At 38.8% G+C, this 19,961-nt stretch overlaps 1 protein-coding gene across 12 annotated transcripts in view; it reads left to right on the top strand.

The window, feature by feature from the left end:
• FHOD3 (formin homology 2 domain containing 3) overlaps nucleotides 1-19,961 on the top strand; it is a 396,018-nt gene that overhangs the window by 305,169 nt on the left and 70,888 nt on the right. For 10 of the 12 annotated variants that reach the window (XM_040548937.1, XM_040548935.1, XM_040548932.1 and 7 more), the window contains 3 exons: nucleotides 9,461-9,595; nucleotides 13,019-13,069; nucleotides 17,532-17,746. In XM_040548937.1, the coding sequence (XP_040404871.1) occupies nucleotides 9,461-9,595; nucleotides 13,019-13,069; nucleotides 17,532-17,746 (401 nt within the window). The remainder of the gene's footprint in view (nucleotides 1-9,460; nucleotides 9,596-13,018; nucleotides 13,070-17,531; nucleotides 17,747-19,961) is intronic. The other 2 variants (XM_040548934.1, XM_040548944.1) reach the window with 1 other exon arrangement.

A 19,961-nucleotide genomic window follows, 5' to 3' on the forward strand; every position in this document is an offset into this window, starting at 1 on the left:
TTACACGTTGCTGGAGTTGCATCTCTGTCTTTCCTTCAGGTTATATTTACAACTTTCCAGCTCACCTGATAAAATCTCTTGTTTAAATTTGTAACTTGCTATTCATGGTAGTTGATCTCATCAGTCTTTCCACATTCTTATATTTGAGGGGTGTTACAGCCTGACACATTTTGTTTATGACTCTCTGAGAAGTGTGAAAAATGCCTCTATGCCACAGCTGCATGTTGCCGGCAGAATAGTTCCCTTTCTTTTTTCTTGAACAATAATGAAATCAGCAGGTTCGGATGCCATTTTGCATCAAGTTATGTTATTTTTGAGTGTGCTGCCAATCCAGATGTAGAGTTCAGCAGGCTTTAATGACAGGACCATTCTGAAGGGCTGAAGTCTGCTTCTGTTTCATTGTCCTGAAGCATAGGAGTTGCAGAAATAGCCACGTAGAGATCCAGGTGTAGCATTTGCTCATCAGAGAGTAGGCTGTATAGTGCATAATGCAATGCTCAGTATTAATTAGTAAGTGGAAAATATTGTGAAAGTTTTCACAGCTTTCTATCAACGGTGTTTGCCCTAGATTATGTAAAAACTATTTCCTACCTCCTGGTGGCAAAAATCTATGTGGATTCAAACAAACAAACAAACAAACAAAAGTTAAAAGATGGGGGGTAAGGTGGGGAGAGAGGAAGACTTGATAAGAAGCAGATGCATCTCTATGGTTAGCTCCAAGGTGAGTTTTCTGCTTTCAGCTTTGGATTGCAGCTATCCAAGGACTCCGCAGAAAGATCCCTGTCTTTCATCATGTAGGGAAGAGCTTCAGAGGCAGTTCCTGGTACTGTTTATCTGACCTTCGAAAAGGAGGAGGAAGGAAGAGGCAGTACTTAGAGCAGTGCCCCGCAGAATGATTCATGTGCCATTCAGTTGTCCTGACAGGCCTTTCAAAACCTTGGCTGGGTTTTGCTTATGTTAACAAGAGCTACAACTTAGGTGGAAAGAAGCAGTGTGGTTGACATTTTGACATTCATACTTTTAAAACCCTCTTTGGCTAAGATCAGTACGGAATCAAAAAGAGCAGTATAATTCAGTGCAAAAGTAACTAGATTTTGTTCTTTGAAATACACATAGTGTATATATTTTTGATTGTACAGTGGAAGAAAAGGCTTACTTGACTGTTTCTCGGTTTCTAAATTCAGCTGCAGCCTTTTGCCAATTTCTTGCAATACTGTTCTCTCCCATTTCTCTGGGTCCCCTGTGGAGAGCCATGTTTCTGAAGTGCATATTGCAGCCATGGGAATCCTGCTGAAGGAGGGCAAATTGCAGGGCACTTTCAGCTCAGCCCTTTATTAAGAAAGAAGAAGGGGTTATTGGTTCTCTTATATCTCTCTGCTTGTGAAAGTTGCTTCTAATGCATACGAGTACAACCCAGTCCTCCTGTTTCTAACTGCCAGACTGCTTTGCTCCATAAATATCCTGCTCCCAGTTTTCATGACTTAAATCACCGGCTAACTCTCTCCCCAATTCCCAAAGGAAGAAAAAAGTATCAATCTCAATTTCATAGCCTCATAAATTTTGCTAACAAAGGGGAATAGCCAGACGTTGCTGGAGCACATCAGGGAGAAAAACATTTTTCTGTACCTCCAAGTTTCCTTCTTGTCTAGGGGAAGAAGGTGTTTGTTGCAAGGCTCTTCTGTATTTTGCTGCCTTGTGCTCCCATCTAGGATATTTGTTTAGCCAAAGATTGCCTTCTCAGACTCTGAATCTAATACGGTCACTGAAACTGAAAACTTGCAGCATCAATCTACAAATCTGCTATTTAGGATAAAAACTGGGATGCAAACGCCCTGTTTGCAAAGCTTCATAACTCCTCTGACTGTGTTTCTGGTGTTGAAGCGTATGCATTATTATTGACTGTGGCTATAGTTAGAAGAGACCCTGGAGGAGTCTAACTTCTGTGGCAGAAGCGCCTAACTTGGGCATCAGCTTTGATTCATTCCATTGCCAGAAAAATATCTTTTGTTCCCTGCTGCTGTGTTTGTCAAGGTAGGTTTCATCTGATGCATTTGCCAGGAGACAGTTCCCACTGGGCTTGGTAGCCACACAGTTGTGCAATTAGCCAAGCTTGAAAAAGCCTCGTTCTCAGGGTATTGCGTGCTAGGAGCAGGAGCTGATATTTCCCATTTTCTTGTCTTTATCTGTTCGATCAAATGCCAGAAAGTTCAGCTTGGAATCTGGATCCTCTTCACCAGTCAGTGTGAATTTAGTCTCCACTTCTGGCTGGTTCCTCTGATGTTCCTCCGAATCTCCAAGCTTGGTAAGGACCTGTTAGGACATTAGCAAATTATTCCAGTTTAATGCACTCTCCAATTTTTCCAGACCATTAGAAAATAGACTTAAGAAAGAAGAAATTTGTCACGTACCTTAAAATTCCCTCTGTATTACTTTCTTTATGATCTACAGCAATAGGTTATTTTCTACTCCTGTGATAAACCTTGAACTTTGAGTGTTCGACTCAATGTTCGTAATATGTCTTTTAGAGGTAATGTACCTTCCAGTTTATCCTTAAAGCGTTTATTTCTACAACAGGTGCACACAGGTACTGTGCTTAGCATGACTGGGTTGTAGGTCAGCTTTCTCCACTGATCTTAAGGATACTTTAAATACCATACTGGAAGCCTAAGCAAGAATTTCAGCTAAAGTCTATAAATGCTTTTCCTTTGAATGTTGTTTCCTCTCCAGATGCCTGAAAGAGTGATTTTCTGGTAATCTGGTGCTTTTACAAATTTGCATCTCCTAAAAAAAAAAAAAAAAAAAGTTTGAGAATGCTAAGCAACTTTTTTCTTTTTTTTTTTTTTACTGAAATTAAAGTTTCCTGTAACTGACTTCACCAGGGAAGTGCTGCTGGATGAAGTTTCTTGGCAGGGTCTCATCTTTTGGTTTTTGTATTTTTTTGATTAGCCATCTGTCACTAACTAAACTGCACTGTGGAGTTATCTTATTCCAGCTGTTAAGCACTGAAGAAAAGGAAGAAGCCTATGAAACTAAGCCCACTATACAGTCTACAAAGCTGCTGCTCTCCCAAGAAGAGTTCCCCTTTCCTTGGCTTTCTTTTCTTTCTGCTTCTACCATCTACTGTGTCAGACCAGTGGCTGTGGCTATTTTTTCTTGTGGTAAATGCCAAGCCCATCTTTCACTCTGAATAACATAATGAGGAGGGGATAGCTTGGTAGTTGATAATAGTGGCCCAGAGCAAAAGCCTCAAGTTTATTGCTGAGATTTTACTAGGAAAAGCGACCTTGGGAATTACTGGACGATTTACAATTTGGGAAGCGGCAGTGGCTTACACTGGCCGGGTTGCTCATTGAACTACTGCGTAAGCAGTATTCTTGATTGCAGCTTTGGATGCTTCATCGTATGGCAGCAGCATAGGTTTAAACAGAAAGCATGAGACAGTTTGCAGCTTCAGAATAAAATTTAAGTGTTACCAACTGAACGCACAGCACATGTGGAGGACAATGTCACCTGAGATACCTGCAATGCTGATATTTAGGGGACATTGATGTTAGCCTCTATCTAAGGGAGGGCTCTGCAAGCCACTTCCAGGTGATTTGTGACCTGAAGAACGCTCAGAAGCTGCAGGTTGGCCTCTGTGTCAGACAAAGACAGAAGCACAATTTAAAAACTGTAGATGTCAGTCTGCACATAGTGCGTGTCTATAAAGTCCTGGTCCATTGCCCTGGCTCTGTGCAGCTATGCCCTGTTATAGCTGCATTTTATGGAGCCTTTCAGGACATTTTAAAGTCCAGCGTTAATCAGTTCTTCTCTTGGTCATTCTCAAGTTTCTTCCTCAAAGGAAGCCTTAGCCAGTAGTTTTTTCTTTCAAATTTTTGTTTATTTTTGAGAGAAGTTTCATAAAGATTCCTCAAGTAATGTTTAGTCTGTTTGCAAAATCCTGTATCAACACAGTTTTGAATTTGCCGTGTCATATAGAGAGACATAACACAAGGAGAGTTTCTTTAACTGTGAAAACCAATATGGCTCTTGGCAGCTTTGCCTCCTCTTTTGTCTCTTTGTAAGCTGGAAAGCGGATTTATTTGGTTAAAGCCAAGAGACATTTAGAGTTACTTGAGGCCTGTCTTAGACTGGAAGCTGCTGACTGTTGTTCCCTCTTTGAAACCTTCCCATGACTGCTGGAGCAGGAGCACATTGGGAAAAAAATGAGTAATTAGTGCTTGCTTATTAAGATTATTAATGATTCTGACCCTTGTTATATTAAGGAAAGTTCTGAATATTAACTTCATGACCTAAAGGGATTTCCTCTCATATGTCAACTGTTCTTTTATTTTAGCTCCTAAAGTAAGCTTTTGTATTTTGTATTCTTGCTATAGATATCCACTTCCATTTAGCAAATTTTAAAAATTCAACTAACAGAGGAAAATGCAGCCACAAAAGAAGATCTTTCAAAATCTAATGAAGAACATTTAAAGCTGATAAATGAAAATTTCCTGTTACAAAGTGGCTTAGAATAAGACAGACATACTTTCTTTGTTTTTCAACAAGATTATAATAATTCAGGTCCCTTATTCACTCTTGCAACATATTGTCAGAAAACTGTCAGATATCTTGTCTCACAGAGCTTTTTATTATCATGATTACTATTTCATTGTGTCAAATGCAGTAGGTCAGGTGAGCTGAATTTTTCTTCACAAGTGTTTTGGCCTGCAGACAATGTTTTTATTTTATTTTGTATCCTCAGCCCTGTGTATATTTTGTCACCTCTTTATTTTTTTATTATTATTTTTTTTTACTTCTTTGCTCTTTCCTGTCTCCTTCCAAGGTCATAATGGTATGGTACAGACCTATAATCACAAATCCCTAGACTTGGACATATTCTTGCTGTGTGTTTTCTTTCTGGAACGAGAATGTAATAGCTTATCTTGTTTAGCTTTTGCTGATTTTAACAGCAGGCAGAACAAAGCTTTTCTTGGTATTTTTATATTAACAGTCCATTCTTAATAGCCTTGTATTCTCTTCAAGACTAAAAATAGTTGTCAGAGCAAGAATCCTTCTGGATTATGTTTTTGGAATTGTACAAATGTTTGATATTACCATTCCGTAACATAAGACACCAACATTAAAATGCTGGCATATAGTAGCTATAAGCTAGTTTTGTGAGTGATCACTGTTATGCTTTCATTGAGCATTCACATATTCTTTTCTTTTAAAATCTCTTACCACCTTTCATTCAGTGCCAGATTCTTATTTTCATTTTTTTAAAACTTTTTCTTACTTACCCATTTTTAAAATGCAGCCTAAAGCAGTAAGACTTGAGCATTCCTGAGGTCCGGAGGTCTCATCACCCTTTGAAAAGCATCAGACCACCAAAATTATCTAAAGGCTTCGCCAAGCATTCCTGCCAGCTGGTTTGGCCAATCTCACCTCCATTTGCAACTCGACTATGAGTTCAGTGAAAGAGAACATTTACTTTAAGCATTATTACCACAGAGATAGACAAAGAAAAATATTTTACAGACCAACCAGACGTAGACAAATCTGTTTCCAAATTGTTTAGAATGTTTGAGTAGTACATCTTACCACTTGCCTTCCCTTCTGGCTGTTATACACCCATACACAACGTGAAAGTAACACCTGTTTTCTCCAGTTTTAGTTTATGCACATGTAAAAAAAGAAGGATAGAACATATTGAATATTAAAATGTGTTCATTTGCAGTTGCAGTTTACATTAAAAAGAGGTTTGATGCATCTGAATACCAATTTGGTTACAGTGTTTGATAGCAGCAGTGAAGCTGTGAGCTTACTAAATTTCATAAGGCAAATCTCAGCATTTGATGTGAGGTGTGGTCTTCCAGGAGGGGAAGGGGGTCTGGTTGAGTGGGCTGGGCAGGATCTAACCACGAAGCAAGCACTAACCCAGCTCTATCAGTGCTGTTTCATTGCCTGGTGCTTTCTAAATGTGACTGGAAACCCAAACCCTGAGTATTTGTGCTTTAAGAAGTCAATGCCACAAAATGAGTGAACTAGCTATCCCCACCTCGCTCTATCCTTCTTTAAAGTGCTCTACAATTACATAGAAGGAGGCTATAGGAAGGTGGGGATTGGTCTCTTCTCCCAAGCACCAAGTGATAAGACAAGAGCAAATGTCCTTAAGTTGTCCCAGGGGAGGTTTAGGTTGGTTATTAGGATAAATCTCTTCACTGAAAGGGTTGTGAAGTATTGGAGCAGGCTGCCCAGGGAAGTGGTTGAGTCACCATCCCTGGAGGTCTTCAATGTAGATGAAGATGTAAATGTAAAAGTAGAGCTTAGTGACATGGTTTAATGGTCAGCTTGGCAGTGCTAGGTTAAGGGTTGGACTTCACAATCTTAGAGGTCTTTTCCAACCTAAATGATTCAATGATTCATTGTAATATGGCAGTCCGGAAGTGACTGCATTTGAGAAGTGAATTGATTCAAATATGTGTGTGTGTGCACTACAGTCTAGCTTGCAACTCAGCTCAAGTATGGGGTCCTTAAATAACCACTGGGAAGTAACAAGTTTTGGCTAGTTACTATTGGTTTGATTAGTTTCCAAGAGGTGGCAAACTAATAGGGCATATGGATGTTCAGCAGTTTCTTAGATTTTTTTTTTTCTGACTATATGCCTGTGGATCTTTTATTTAGATTGCGAAGCTGCTGTTCATACATCTGCAAATGTTAACCAAGTGAACAGTGCTAGCCAAACTGCTCTAGATCAAACATCCAAACAAGGTGTTTTGGCACGTAGAGACATTTTACTACTAGGGTCAGGTTAGAATCCCATATGCACGACTGAGCTGCACATCTCCCTACAATTTCCCTGTAATCCCTTGGATAAGAATTTGTATTCACTGTAGAGCCCCAAAGAGCTTAGTCAGAGCTCAAGGTTTCCAACCTGCTAGACGTTGTGCAGACTACAATCACACCGTGAGTCTCTCAGCATCACTCCATCCTTTCCTTAAATTTTCCTTCAGGTTTTATCAAGTCAAAACTTCCTTTGACTCTAAATGGAAATTGCAGACTTAATGAAGCTAAATGGGATGGAACAGCAAGTTAAATACATGGAACAAATAGCATAGACTTGGTAGGAACCCTCTTTTCACCATCTCTTCCAGTTTATTTCCAAATGGTTTCAAGTGGAGACACTGTCCCATTTTCCACATCCTAGCTCATTTTCTGATGATTGCTATGGTTGTTCACACTACCACAGGGATGGATCTCTGATTTTTTAACCTCAGTACAGTGGTGCCACTCTTTCTGCTGAGAGTTTTCTCTTGCAGCATGTATTAAAAGGTCAAAAGTTAAAATCAATTTAAACTATGCTTAAGGAAAAAATTCACCACACGTACTTGACTGTCAGGGGTTGGGTTTTTTTTCCCCCCCTTTTTCTTAGTGCAGAGGAATATTGGAGATTTTTATGGTTTTGAGTGTGATCCAGCATTGATACTGTAGCTCTGGAGGAGTGCCAGAAAGGAGGCTTACAGAATATCAAGTTTTATACCATCTTATGTAATGTTTATGCGGGTGGGATATAACATATTGAAATTCAATTTATGGAATTTATTGAAATTATATTCATACTGCCCTGCTTCCAGTAGGGCTGAAATGGCAATGTTCTGTGACATTGCTGCTTACACAGACGTAGACACTCCGAAGATCATTTTGCATTAATATTTTTGTTTTCTCCTACACCTATTTTCACTGGTGAACTGGTGACATTACACAAAATGCCTACGTTATGCACTCATGGGAATGTAAATAAAAAAGGGAAAGGGTTTGAGTCTTTAATAATAATGAAAATTTATTCAGATTTCCATTGCTGGTTTGAGACACATCCTTTATGCAGGGTTCAGTCTCTTTAAAAAAAAAAGGCAATAACTATTTCTTTCATTAATCCTTTCATAGCAAAACTCATGTTACAACAATGCACAGAAACCGCTCTACATGAGCTATGTCTTTTTGATTTTATCAGTCTAATTCAATCAGCGTGGATACATTTACATCTGTATAAAGCTACCCTGTATAATATAGATATTTCCTGTCTGAGAAACAGACAGACACACACATTAACTCTGAGGCAACTCTCATGCCATGTGAAAGGTCGGTGGTACCAGTACCACCACTTTGGGGAAAAGATGTGTAAGAGGAGCCACTCTCCTAGCCAAAGTAGTAGTTTCAGTAAAATATAATAATAATGATCTGTGTCAAGACGAAACTATAAGCATTTATAAATGTAGCTTTTAAAAGTGCATTTACTGCTTGGAGCTGTTTCATCTCAAAGGAGAAATCAGTTTCATATCTGAGAAATCTACTGTAGAGGCTGCGATTTCTGATGAAAAAGTCCCACTTTTTTGGCTGGGTGTTTCGTTGGTATATCTCATGCATCTTAAAAAACTTATGCATTGCTAGTGGTGACACTTAGACGTCTTCATTACAGTAACCTACTGTGGAGCATCTAGTTCTTAGTTATGGTAAGAGGACTGCAAAGAAAGTCCCCTTTTGGACTAATTCCTGCTTAGCCATAAAGCAGCTTGTTCTTTCTGTTCACTGTGGACAGAAGAACAAAGTGGGCTAAACGTCAAAAAAAAAAAATAGTTAAGCACTGAAATGGAGCTTCATCATCAAGAGCTTCTGAGGCAGGTCAGACAAAAAGTTTTCAGGAATGGTTTGAAAAGACTACATCCTGCCTTGGGCAAGGAAAGGAAAATGGGTAATCTATTCTCCTCCAGCCCCATTTCATCTGATTTTTTAATAGCTATTTTGATTACACTTAATGATTGTTATAGCTAGCTGTGCTGTTCCTGTGTATTCCATTTACATGTTCCTACACATGATTCATTTTGCCTTTGCATCACAGGCAGCAAGGAAATTATGATAACAGAATTTGGTAACATGTAAAGGAAAAATAAACCCCTACTTAAGAGAGCATTCAGTGCTGAAGGGAGGTTCTAAGATCTTCTTCTACTTTTGTTTTTCTGTGTACAGGACTCTCAGGTGTTTATGACACACCTGTTTTTGACATCATTGCATAAGACGTTTGGGAAGTACTTGTAAAGTATTTCAGGCTTTTTTTTTTTCTTCTGAACTTCAAAAATCCATTATAGGTTTCAGTTTTTCCATTAACAGGATTAAAAAGTTAAAAAAAGAGAGAAAAAAAATCTGGAAATATTGCAATTTGAAATATGCTGAAGAATTCTCACAGGTACTTTTTTATTTGTACTTCATAAACTTGGCAATATATGAAACCTACCCTATCTGTGATTCTTAAGCTCATCATAGTATCTAAAATCAATTTAACAAGAAGATACTTAGTGGTTTGAAACATAAATGTGTCATGTCATTCTCTTAGTTGGGATTATGTTACTTGCTGAATGATAGCTACTAACATTTTGCCAGTATAATCAATAAAAGTGAGAAATATGATCTCCTTTTTCTGCAGGCCAGCTTTGGGTGGTCTCCTTACATCATCTTTTCGGCAGCACCAGGAGTCCTTGGCAGCAGAAAGAGAAAGGCGACGTCAAGAAAGAGAAGAAAGGTTGCAACGAATAGAACGTGAAGAAAGAAACAAATTCAAGTAGGAACCATATTCACTATCGCTCTGTCATCTTAATGTGATGGGTCCATAAATCATTGAGATATTTAATTGCAAAATAATTGAATTGCTGAATAGTTCATGGATATCTTTAGATACCTTTCTCGATATGAGTATCTTAAGAACTGATATATTAAACACATTCCAGTGAATTTTGTCATTAATAAACTAGCACATTATTTAAGACAGTTATATATTTGCCAATTATTCAGGCTGGATATCCACACAGGCCAAGTTTGTTAGCTAATATGCTCCTTCTTTGAGGTCTTTTCCAACCTTAATGATTCTATGATTCTCAAGGTACAATCTCAGTGAGGCATAGGTTTGAAGGTGAAACAGTGGGAGGAATTTATCAAGAAGGGAGGAAGGGACAGCACTGAGACATCTTTTTGCTTTCATGTTTTGCAAAGTAAAAGCATTTTGCTGTCTTGGGGTATACTTATTCCAGCTTTTTTGAGCATGTACCTCTCCTTCCTGGAAACAGCAAGTGACAGAAAATAATTATCAAAATTATTGCTCAATCTGTGGCCAGATAAAGACCCCATCTGAATACAGGACTCTACATTTTCACATCTAAGACAATATCATAGGATCCCAAGATATCTGAGTATAGTAAGAAGTAAGTCCTCTCTTCCTGTTAGATTTGTGGCTGGAAATCTCAGTACAGGCATCACCAAAGGCTGCAGTGGGCTTAGGATAGATAAGGTGCCTGTTGCTGAAATGGCATGCCTACCATATGAAGAGTGTGCACTGAGAAAGAATTTTGTTTTTTTCATAGTTAGGAGTGAAAAGTAAGCATATTTTCAGCAGTCAAAAGATATAATGCAGTAATCTAAATAATGGTAGGATAAATGTTTTGTTGCCTGAGAGTTGCTATTTAGGGAAAAGATGGCACTGGGTTTCATGTGAGTTTGTTTATTAGTATGCAGGCTTGTTTTCACTGTAATCATCTCTAGTAAGAAGTGGAAATGGTTTGTGTCATAGTGAATTTGGAAAGAGGAATAACTTGCTAGTGGTTGGTTGGTTGGTTGAAGGAGATATTCTACTGGCTCCAGAAGATAGCTAGTTTGGAAGAAAATGAGAGGTGGAGGGAAGGTGGAAGAGCACCATAATAGGATCTTTGGCAGCCAACAGCTTCCCAAGTTCTCCTGAAACGGAATCAATCAGGTCTCAGTCCTCAAGCGTTTTCCAAAAACTTTCCCTCTAAGTAGTATCATCAGGCTGCAGCAGGCTGTCGTGGAAAGCCAACATGATCTTTCAGAAAGGAAACTCCCAGGCCAAAAAAAGCCACCAGGACATTTGGCAGCTTGACCTGTTTGAAAAACAGATCTACACTTTTCACTAAGGATTGGCTACAGTAGTTGTTCTGTCACTGAAAGAGCTTCCTTAAAGTCACAAAAACTACTTTTTTTTTTTTTTTTTTAATTTACATCTTCATCCCATTACTTCAGAGTCAGAAACTGGTTAACTAAATGTCATGACTGTTACATATTTAAGACAACAATTTTTCAATACCCGGTGTTTTCATCTTTCATATTTGAGTTCCCTGGTCACCCAAAAGTTATAGCTTGTGTTTGAGTAGAGGAGGGTCTCCAAAGCCACCAAACTTTTCAGATGGCATCCCACAGTTGATTAAACAGTATGGAAGGCGGAGGACAAAGCCACAGCAAACAGTCGTGGACAGTTTTGTAAGAGTTCTTGGGATTTCATTATCGTATCATCAGTCTGGCTGGAAACCCAACCCCTGAAGATGTATTTTTGATTAAAAATAGCACTTCCAATTCACAGCCTTTAAACTCGTGAGCAGTACTGGATTTACCATCATGACTCATGTGTTGTCTCATTCTTTCCAACTCTGCCTTGACAACGTTGCACTAGATTCTGGCACCATTATTGACAAATTGAGAATAATTTAGAGGGGAGCATCACCAGTTGTGAAAGAGCTTGTTTTTAGGAGAGGTGTTAAAATGCTTTAAAAGCTACTGCTAGCAAAAGGAAAGCTTTACAAAATCAATATTTTTTCTCAGTAGGACTATTGTTCCTATTCCATATGTAAAACAATATGACCTAAAAAGAGAGGGTTATGCTTCAGCTGTAGGGAGAGGTGGAAGTAGTCAGAGGATACAAGTAATTTCCATGTTTTCCTGCTGAAAAATTCCTAGTTAATTTTATTTGTTTGTTTGTTTGTTCATTTGTTTTACTTAGGCATTATTCCCATAGTTATTTTAAATGCAAAGAATACTCTGAAAATATCTTCAAAGTATAACTAGTTCAGTGATTCAAAAGAATATGGAGATGGTCTGAAACAATAACGTGTGTTCCATGTTAATGCTGACTTCTGAAGGGCAGCTGCAAACAGGTGTTTGATAGCTGTTGGCATTATAGATGGCAGGTAATTCATTTTATGACACAATACGAAGAGAAAAAAACAGTGTTTTCTTTAGAAATGGAATGGTTCTGAAAATCTTTCTGGTACTCATAGGTTACAATGGGGAAGAATCTAACATTCTCAGCCATTGTATCCAGCAGATTCAGCTAAATATTAAAATATATGGTACAGAACTATTTTGCTGTGTTATTGTGGCAGGCTGGATGTTCATTGAGTTCTGCTGTTCTCTGAGTTAAATTTTCTTGCTGAGGAATTTTTCATCTGTGGATGTGACAGGCCTACCTGAGGTTACAGTGCCCAGGCATCCTGCAAAGTTGACTTGGCAGAAGTTAAATATACAAGTTACTTGAGGGGCTGAGAAAGGGACAGCTGAAATAAAAGGAGGTTTGTGTCTAGAACTCAGGGTGAAAAACAGAGAAGTTAAAGGATTTCACCTGTCAGATGATCTTGAATGCACTTTAAAAGAAGATTATCCTACTTGTTAATGCCAAAGGCCCAGACAGTCTGCTTTTCTGTTTCTAGTTGTGGCAACTAACATACAATTAGGAAAGGTGTATTAGAAACAGGGCAAGGAGTCTGCTCCTTGCCTTGATATAACATCCCAGATACCAGCAATCGTTGTTTCAGGGCATTCAAGCTGGAGCTAGTGAATAATTGTTTAACAGCCACTAATGGGCTTGCTTCTTAAGAAAGAGACCAATTCCTTTTGTCTAATTCCAGGTATCAAGTTTCAAAATGTGCTTCAAGTTATTATTATTTTTTTAAAACTTTTTTATTACTTCTAATGACTATCCAAACTGTAACAGGTGTACACATACATGTGGGGTAACGTGTACATAGCTACTTTTCAGCATTTTTTCAGAGGACAAAGTCTAATAACTTTTGTTGAAAACAGCCTTCATTGTTTCTGATAAGGTTTCTTGTGCTGCTCTTGGTTTCTCCTACTGTACACATACTTCTGCTACTTACTTTATTCTTTTGGTTTCCTCTGCAACTTACTGCAATTCTCTTTTTAGCCGTGATTATTTAGACAAAAGAGAAGAACTAAGACAAGCAAGAGAAGAGAGGTCTGTATATGCTGCATCCATCCTTCCCTTTGGTTGTTTCCACTTCGTATATTGTGTAGATGTTGTGTATTTACACTAACGATGCATGCACAGAACACTTTCATTCAAAAAGAACTCTATAAGTAAGCTGTTGTGTTATTAAAGAGGAAAATCAAGTCCAGCTGTAAGCACAGCAATAAATAAGGAGCAGTGGGACTGGAATGCATAAGAGTGATTGATGATCTGTCTTTTATCTATTTGTGTGGGAAATAAGTTTACTTGATTTGCCTCAGAAATTTGCCCAAATTTAGTGTAGTTATAAATTGAATAAGCCTGTGTTTCTCACCCAGTGGGTCCCAAGCTTTCTGGAGGGTCAGAAAAGGCAACTGAGGATAAAGGGAAGAAAGTGGGATAACAAGCATTGGAAAACTGCCACTACAGGCTGATGGAAATGGGTCTGACCCACTCCCAGTGTTTTTTAGTGTTTCAGGGCCAAGTTTTCTTTGCCAGTCTTTCTAAACATCTGTTAGTAAATTATAAAGCTTAGCAGCATTTGTCATTAAGACATTGTTTTTGTTTTATTTAGATAGCATATTTAAAGGGACTGAGCCTTTTTTCTTTTATTCCTCTTTTTTTTTTTTTACATTCAATTAAATAGTTTAGAAACTCTGGGCTAGTCTGGGAGCTATGTGCTTATGAAAACACATTTTTCAAGGAATACTTGTCTAAAGACCTTTGCCTTTCGGTAGCTTCATCTCTGCTTCCACTAGTAATTACACCCTGGAGGGATCTCTTGTTTTTACCTGGAAAATATGCACATTACCGAATAAATAGTAGATGAAAAATCATCCAGATTGCTTCAATACTGCTTTAATGGCCCTCTAGAGGTTGCTATATAGAGATACTTTCAGAATTGTCAGGAACTGGAATTATATTATCAGACTATGAGAGCGGCCTTCTCAGCAATTGTCGTGATGCTTTTTTTTTTTTTTCATAAACTCATCATACACCAAAAGGCGATTTTTTTTTTGCAGATGGAAGTCTCTTCTGCCAGCATATCTGTTGTGGCTAAAGTAACTATATTAAAATATGATTTTGACATCTCTAAGAGTAAAAAACATTTAATGGTCATTCTTTGTCCTTCTAAACACAATTACAAATTACTTTAAGGCATTTTCTAAAATGAAATGCATCTGAGCACATAAGCATCATACACAGATCTCAGCTGATTACCACTTTTTGCAGCAAGTATGCTCATCAGCAAGTCTTGAAACAAATTAAGTGAGCTCTCCAGCAGTTTCAAGTTGTGATGGAACACACCAAGTCAACTGGAGAAGTTTTTTGGAAGTGTTCACCAGCAGAACATCACTGCTGTGCAGTCTGAGACAATTTCATTCATCAATAGTAGTGTCCCTCTGTCATTGGGGGCTTTTTGAACTGCAATGTTTAACTTTTAAGTTCTTCCCCATAAAGAAGAAAAACAGATTTGCTTTGACAGAATATAAATATTGGAGAAAATGCCTGCAAGTGAGGTCAGACATCAGTAGTCCATTACATTGTCTTTCTGTATTTTTTTTTAATTAACATTTTTGCACCAATGAAGTTTCATTTCATATAGCAGGTTGAATTTTAACTTGTTTTAAGAGAATGCAAGGACAATAAGAACATGCTATATCCAAAGTGTTCAAATCTCATTTAAAATGTATCAGTTAGGAAAAATAAAAGGAAAGATTATTGAGCACATACAAAAGGGCTGTTTTGTCTAAATTCTCTGAAATCTGTGATACATTCTGTGTGCTGTCACATCACCCTTGAGCTCTGGAGTACAGGCACCCATGTTTCCAATGCCTTCGGGTGGCCTCTGTATCAGGGAGAAAAAAAATGCAGTTTGAAGGGCTCTGAGTATAACTCAGCACCATTCATTTCATGTGTTCTTTCTGTTCGATGATTTTTCTCACTTTGCTTGGCTGGGTATTTTCCAGTGGTAGTTTAAAAATAACCCAGCAAAGGTGAGCTTCCAAACCCTCCCTAGTGTGATTTACAGCTTCGATGGGATGGGTCTGCTTTCCACCCAGTGACTCAGTTGGCCCAGAAACATTTTAAGTTGCCCTCAGGGCATTGCTCTGAGACCTAGAGAACTCACAAGATTTTTGTCTACTTGAAGACGAAGAAGGGGAATGTAATCTTCACGAGACATACCAAATGGATAGCCCACAAATTTTTGGCTCTTCGCCTATAGAAATGAGTCAGCACGGGCGTGATGATGGCTGCAGTTTTCCATGATTTGAAGGAGTATGGCAGTATACACAGAGGCAAGGCATCGATCCTATACTGGAGGAACTAAATGCAGTGGAGGGATGGTACTTCACTCTTTCATGAGACCTTGTGTATCTGATGCTGGTATTTATTCATTGCTGAGACATTGGGCTGAAACAAGAAATCCCATAAATATGTGTTGTTTATCAAGTGTGGAGCATTAATAACTGATTGTAGAACAATTTTATTTCCTGGTTAAATTGCCACATCTGCTTATTAGCTTGCCCATTTGATAACTAGTTATGCTCCTGTGCTGCCATGAGAGCTGCCACTCTGGTTTCCTTTTTTTTCTTCCAGTATAATGAGCAGATACATTTTGAGAAGGCACATTTTCGTGGTAGTCCTCTGCTCTGCTGGTTAACTGTGAAGTACACAGCAACAGAAGCTAAAATCTTAAAACAGCCGAAAAAGAGCTGGGGACAATAAAACATTGTAGCTCCCCTGTTACTGAAGGATCTGTCCAGATCTTGGTTGGCAAACTGCAAAAACCTCCATTGCAGCCAGCTGGGCTGTACCTGTGTTAGCTAAGAGATCAGTTCGAATGGCTCTTTTTGAGACTTGAGTCCCGTCTGCTCTAATTGTGAGGAGCTGGGAGACGCAGTGTGTAAGTGACCAAAGTTAAAAGAAAGACTGGTTTCATTAACTGTAACAAAACATTATGCTAATGCCGGCAGAAGGCTTTCTCCTCTATTGAAAAGGCAAAAATCATTCTTTAGAATTGGCTTCATGTTAGAACTGTAAACAGTTCCTATTTTATAACCATACAAGTATGTGGCTTGTTATATTTTCATCCAGAGTCCGTAGGGGTTCTTTCTCTTGCAGAATTTGTTCAAAGCATGTGCATACCTCTGGAGGAATAAAAGAAAATGAGTTTGTTCTTCATTACTGCTGTTTGCAATAAAGCAAATTGCCTCTGAAAACACAAGAAGTGCTCTTCAAAGCCACGTTTCTTTTTGCACTCTGTATGGATGTTTGCAAACGTGCATGTGTGTGTGGTTACCATATGTACTAAGCATGTTTGTTGCCCCATGTGGCTGACTTCTTTACCCTTCCTGGCTTTAATGCACACTTGTACACTAATTCAGGCTGTCAGTGAGACAGGCTGGGGGAGGAGAGGTGTTCCCTGTTATGAAGTGTTTACAGTAGTGGGTTAGAGGAGGATGACCACAGCATTTCAGGGATGTAAGCAGTAGTCTTGATTAACCTGTTTAACAGTTCACTTGTGGGTAAGGCAAACAGTCTAACGCCCAATCCAGCTGTCTTCATGACTTTATTCGTTAGCAAATAATGGTGGATAAAATTAGCAGCATCTGGAAGAGGCACGTATTTCAAAGTTATTTTGGTCGAAATGTATAAAGCACACTATGAAGAATATGATTGGTAGCTGGTCTTAATAAACAGTTAGTGAGTTCTGCCTGCCTAAAATGCAAAACAGATGTATCTTTGTTCTTTTAAAGTGACTTTGATGAATAAACTACATGTGACGTCAGGTCCAAGCTATTGGATGTCTGAGTCCGGCAGAGAAATTTTTTAGAATAGAAAAAAAAGAAAACTTTCCATTGTAGGCTCTGGAGAGAACAAAGTGAATTCCAGTGCATTGCTCTCAGAGCAAATAGAAGCAGGTTCAGAGACTGGAGATAGTCAATCCAAACATTTATTAGTGGTATTATTTTCAGGGAGATCTGTTTTTGTCTGCTGCACTGAACCATTTTCCTCTCCTTGCAGCAAGTCTCAGACTGGCTATTTGCATCAGTATTAAGGGGCTCTGGCTTTGGAGGTCTTTTTTTTTTTTTTTTTCCCCCTCCCATTTTAGTTTTGGGAGAGGGAGGGCTGGGAGGAGGAGGAGGAGGTGAAGGAGGAGGGTGAAAAGGAGGACAGACAAATGCTTCCAAAAGGAGAAGGACTATGCAGACACAATACTATATCTGAGGACTCTTTAATTCTGCTGCTTTTTGCTTTTGTTTTGTCATGAGCAGTTTAACATTTTTCAGGGCAATAGTTTTTGCTTTGGTGTGCGTTTTTTGGCAGACTGACCAAGCATTCAGTTCAGTGCTGTACACCTTGTGTCAGGAAGTCAGCTCACTCTCTGCAGGTGTTTCATCCATAAACAAGCATCAGCCACAGACTTCTTTTTCTTTACGGAAACCCTTTGGAATTTAACTTTCAGATACAAATACCTGGAGAGGTTGGCAGCTGAGGAGTATGAGAAGGAGCTGAAGAGTCGGAGTGTAAGCCGAGGCAGAAGTGAGCTGTCCTTGAACCTGCGATCTCCTTCAGCCCCATCCTCGCCTGTGCCCAAGTGTGTCAGCCCAGCATCCATAGAGTCCCAGGAAGAGCTGAAGACCCCTTCTACCCCCTGTGGAACCCCTCAGCACTCGGAAGGTAAGTGAAAAGCAAGACAGGGGAAAAGAGGGATGGTTTTAAAATTATTCTGTCCGGCTAGCAGTGATTTTTCATGTATGAGTGCAAGGATATAACCTCTGAGGAGCCAAAGTAAAGGGTCTTGTTATAATATTCCACACCGTCTTCCTAAATTTCCTTTCTTTTTTTTCACATAGATTTGGATGTCTTCTACTCTATTCAAGCAAAGAATACACTGCTAATCGTCACTATGATTTATATTAGCATTGTCTGTTGCTATTAGGATGAAATAATTGGAAAATACAGCATACAGAGGGTCTTAATTTTAGCATCATGTTCCTTGTATATTAGAAGTTACTGAATATTAAACCAACAATGTTCCTGCCAACAGATTTTGCTTATGTGGATTCTCTGAAAGAAATGCAACAGATGAATGCCAAGATTATAATAACCTTCCAACAGAGCACAGGCTGAATGGGACAAACAGAAAAGCTTTTGAATTAAAGGCAGGGAGGGTGTGTTGGTTATTTTTAACAACAAAAAAAGCTCTTAAAATTGTAACAGAAGTAGTAAAGGACTTAAAAGAGACCACAGACAATTAGTGAAAAGGAAAGTATAATTAGTGTTTGCACGGTTGGTTTGCTGTCATATAATTTATTGGTGTACAGAGCAATATTTTTTGTATGTGCACGTCATTCTGCCACTTGCATCATGTACCCCTCCTTCAATCCTCAAAAAAAACATCCACCATGCAGATTTATATTTATGGCACATGATGTTGCATTAACATTGGGAGCTAGAGTGCATGTTGAGGGTGAATTATCGCCATCATTCATTTTTATTTTATTTGATTTCCTGCTACGTGCTATTGGTGATTAATGCCTTTGTAACTCGCACAGCTTGGTTTTATTGAGTGTTATGGTTGGTAGCATGCTATAAAGCAAGGTGATTTAAGAAAAAAGTTACAAATATTGAATGTTGCATATGTTTATTCTCACTGTACTAAGTAGGTGAAGTTTATTTAATTTAGGTTTATATGTTTTCTCAATTATATTTCCAGTTTTCTTGTCTGGCACTCTAAAAGTCTCAGTGGAATCATCTGAACTTAAAAGACGTGGATATTTTCCTGTGACTCTGATAGTTAGAAACATCCAGATACCCATTTCTTTGAGTTCAATATTGCTTTTAGAGCAAACAAGCTGGATTTTTCCACCATTAGGATTTCAGAGCTGGGTAGGGAGCAAGTATCTCTTTTATGATGATTATTTTAACATATTTCTCCTGGAAGCATTCAAAAAAAAAAAAGTGGCATGAAATGGAGCAGCACAGCCCATTTGGAGAATACATTTAGAGCAGGTGTACGGTCAACTTTAGGCAGACAGGATATGGCAAAGCTATCAACACGTGGGTAGGCAGGACATCTCTGAAAGTCCTGACAATATCAGTAGGCATCAGAGGGCAACACCTGGAAGCCCAGCAAGTGACCTGCAGGGAGAGAACATATGGATGGGGCAGGGTAAGCCTCCAGGCAAGGGCAACTGCATGCAGACAGTCAGGATAACAGGAGAACATGGGCCTGAAATCTGCATACTTCAGTGGGAGCCATGCATGAGGAAGGACTGCTCTTTTCAGGCCTAACAAAAGCAATGGGAAGGTCATTTGAAATAATGAACATGTGGGCAGGGCAGGCTCTCTCCTTCCCTGGAGGTGGCCAGATGATTGGATCAACCAGCAGCTGGCGGGCTTCTTTGCCAATTTTGTGCCATGGCCTCTAGACTGTTATCTGAGTTCCTTATGCTTCATAATGAATTAAAATCTCAACTTTTTCTGTCCTTCGGAAATGTTACGAATCACACTTAGTAGAGAATAAACTGAGGCATTAACTTCTTAAACCAGTTGTAGGAAAGCTGAAATAGAGTCATGGACAGAAGAACCCAGTTTACTTGCACTCCAAATAGTTGCTTTGAACATAGAAGTCATCAGTCTTCCAAGCAAGGATAAAACTGCAGAAGGAAAATAATTCCTCACTTCTGTTCATAGGACCTTCCAAAGACCCTGCAAGAATGGTGTTAACAGAGGTGTGATATTTGCCTGCAGAATTCAGACCTAAAGTCAAACAGGAAGTGTGTTCCTCTACTAGCAAAACAATAACTGGTTTTAGGAGTTAAATTTATTTTACATTACTTGTGTTAAAGCATCCATTGGCCTTCTAGTATCTACTGGGCTTAAGAAGGAA

This window comes from Cygnus olor, chromosome 2 (genome assembly GCF_009769625.2).
Source record: "Cygnus olor isolate bCygOlo1 chromosome 2, bCygOlo1.pri.v2, whole genome shotgun sequence".
Taxonomy (NCBI): domain Eukaryota; kingdom Metazoa; phylum Chordata; class Aves; order Anseriformes; family Anatidae; genus Cygnus; species Cygnus olor.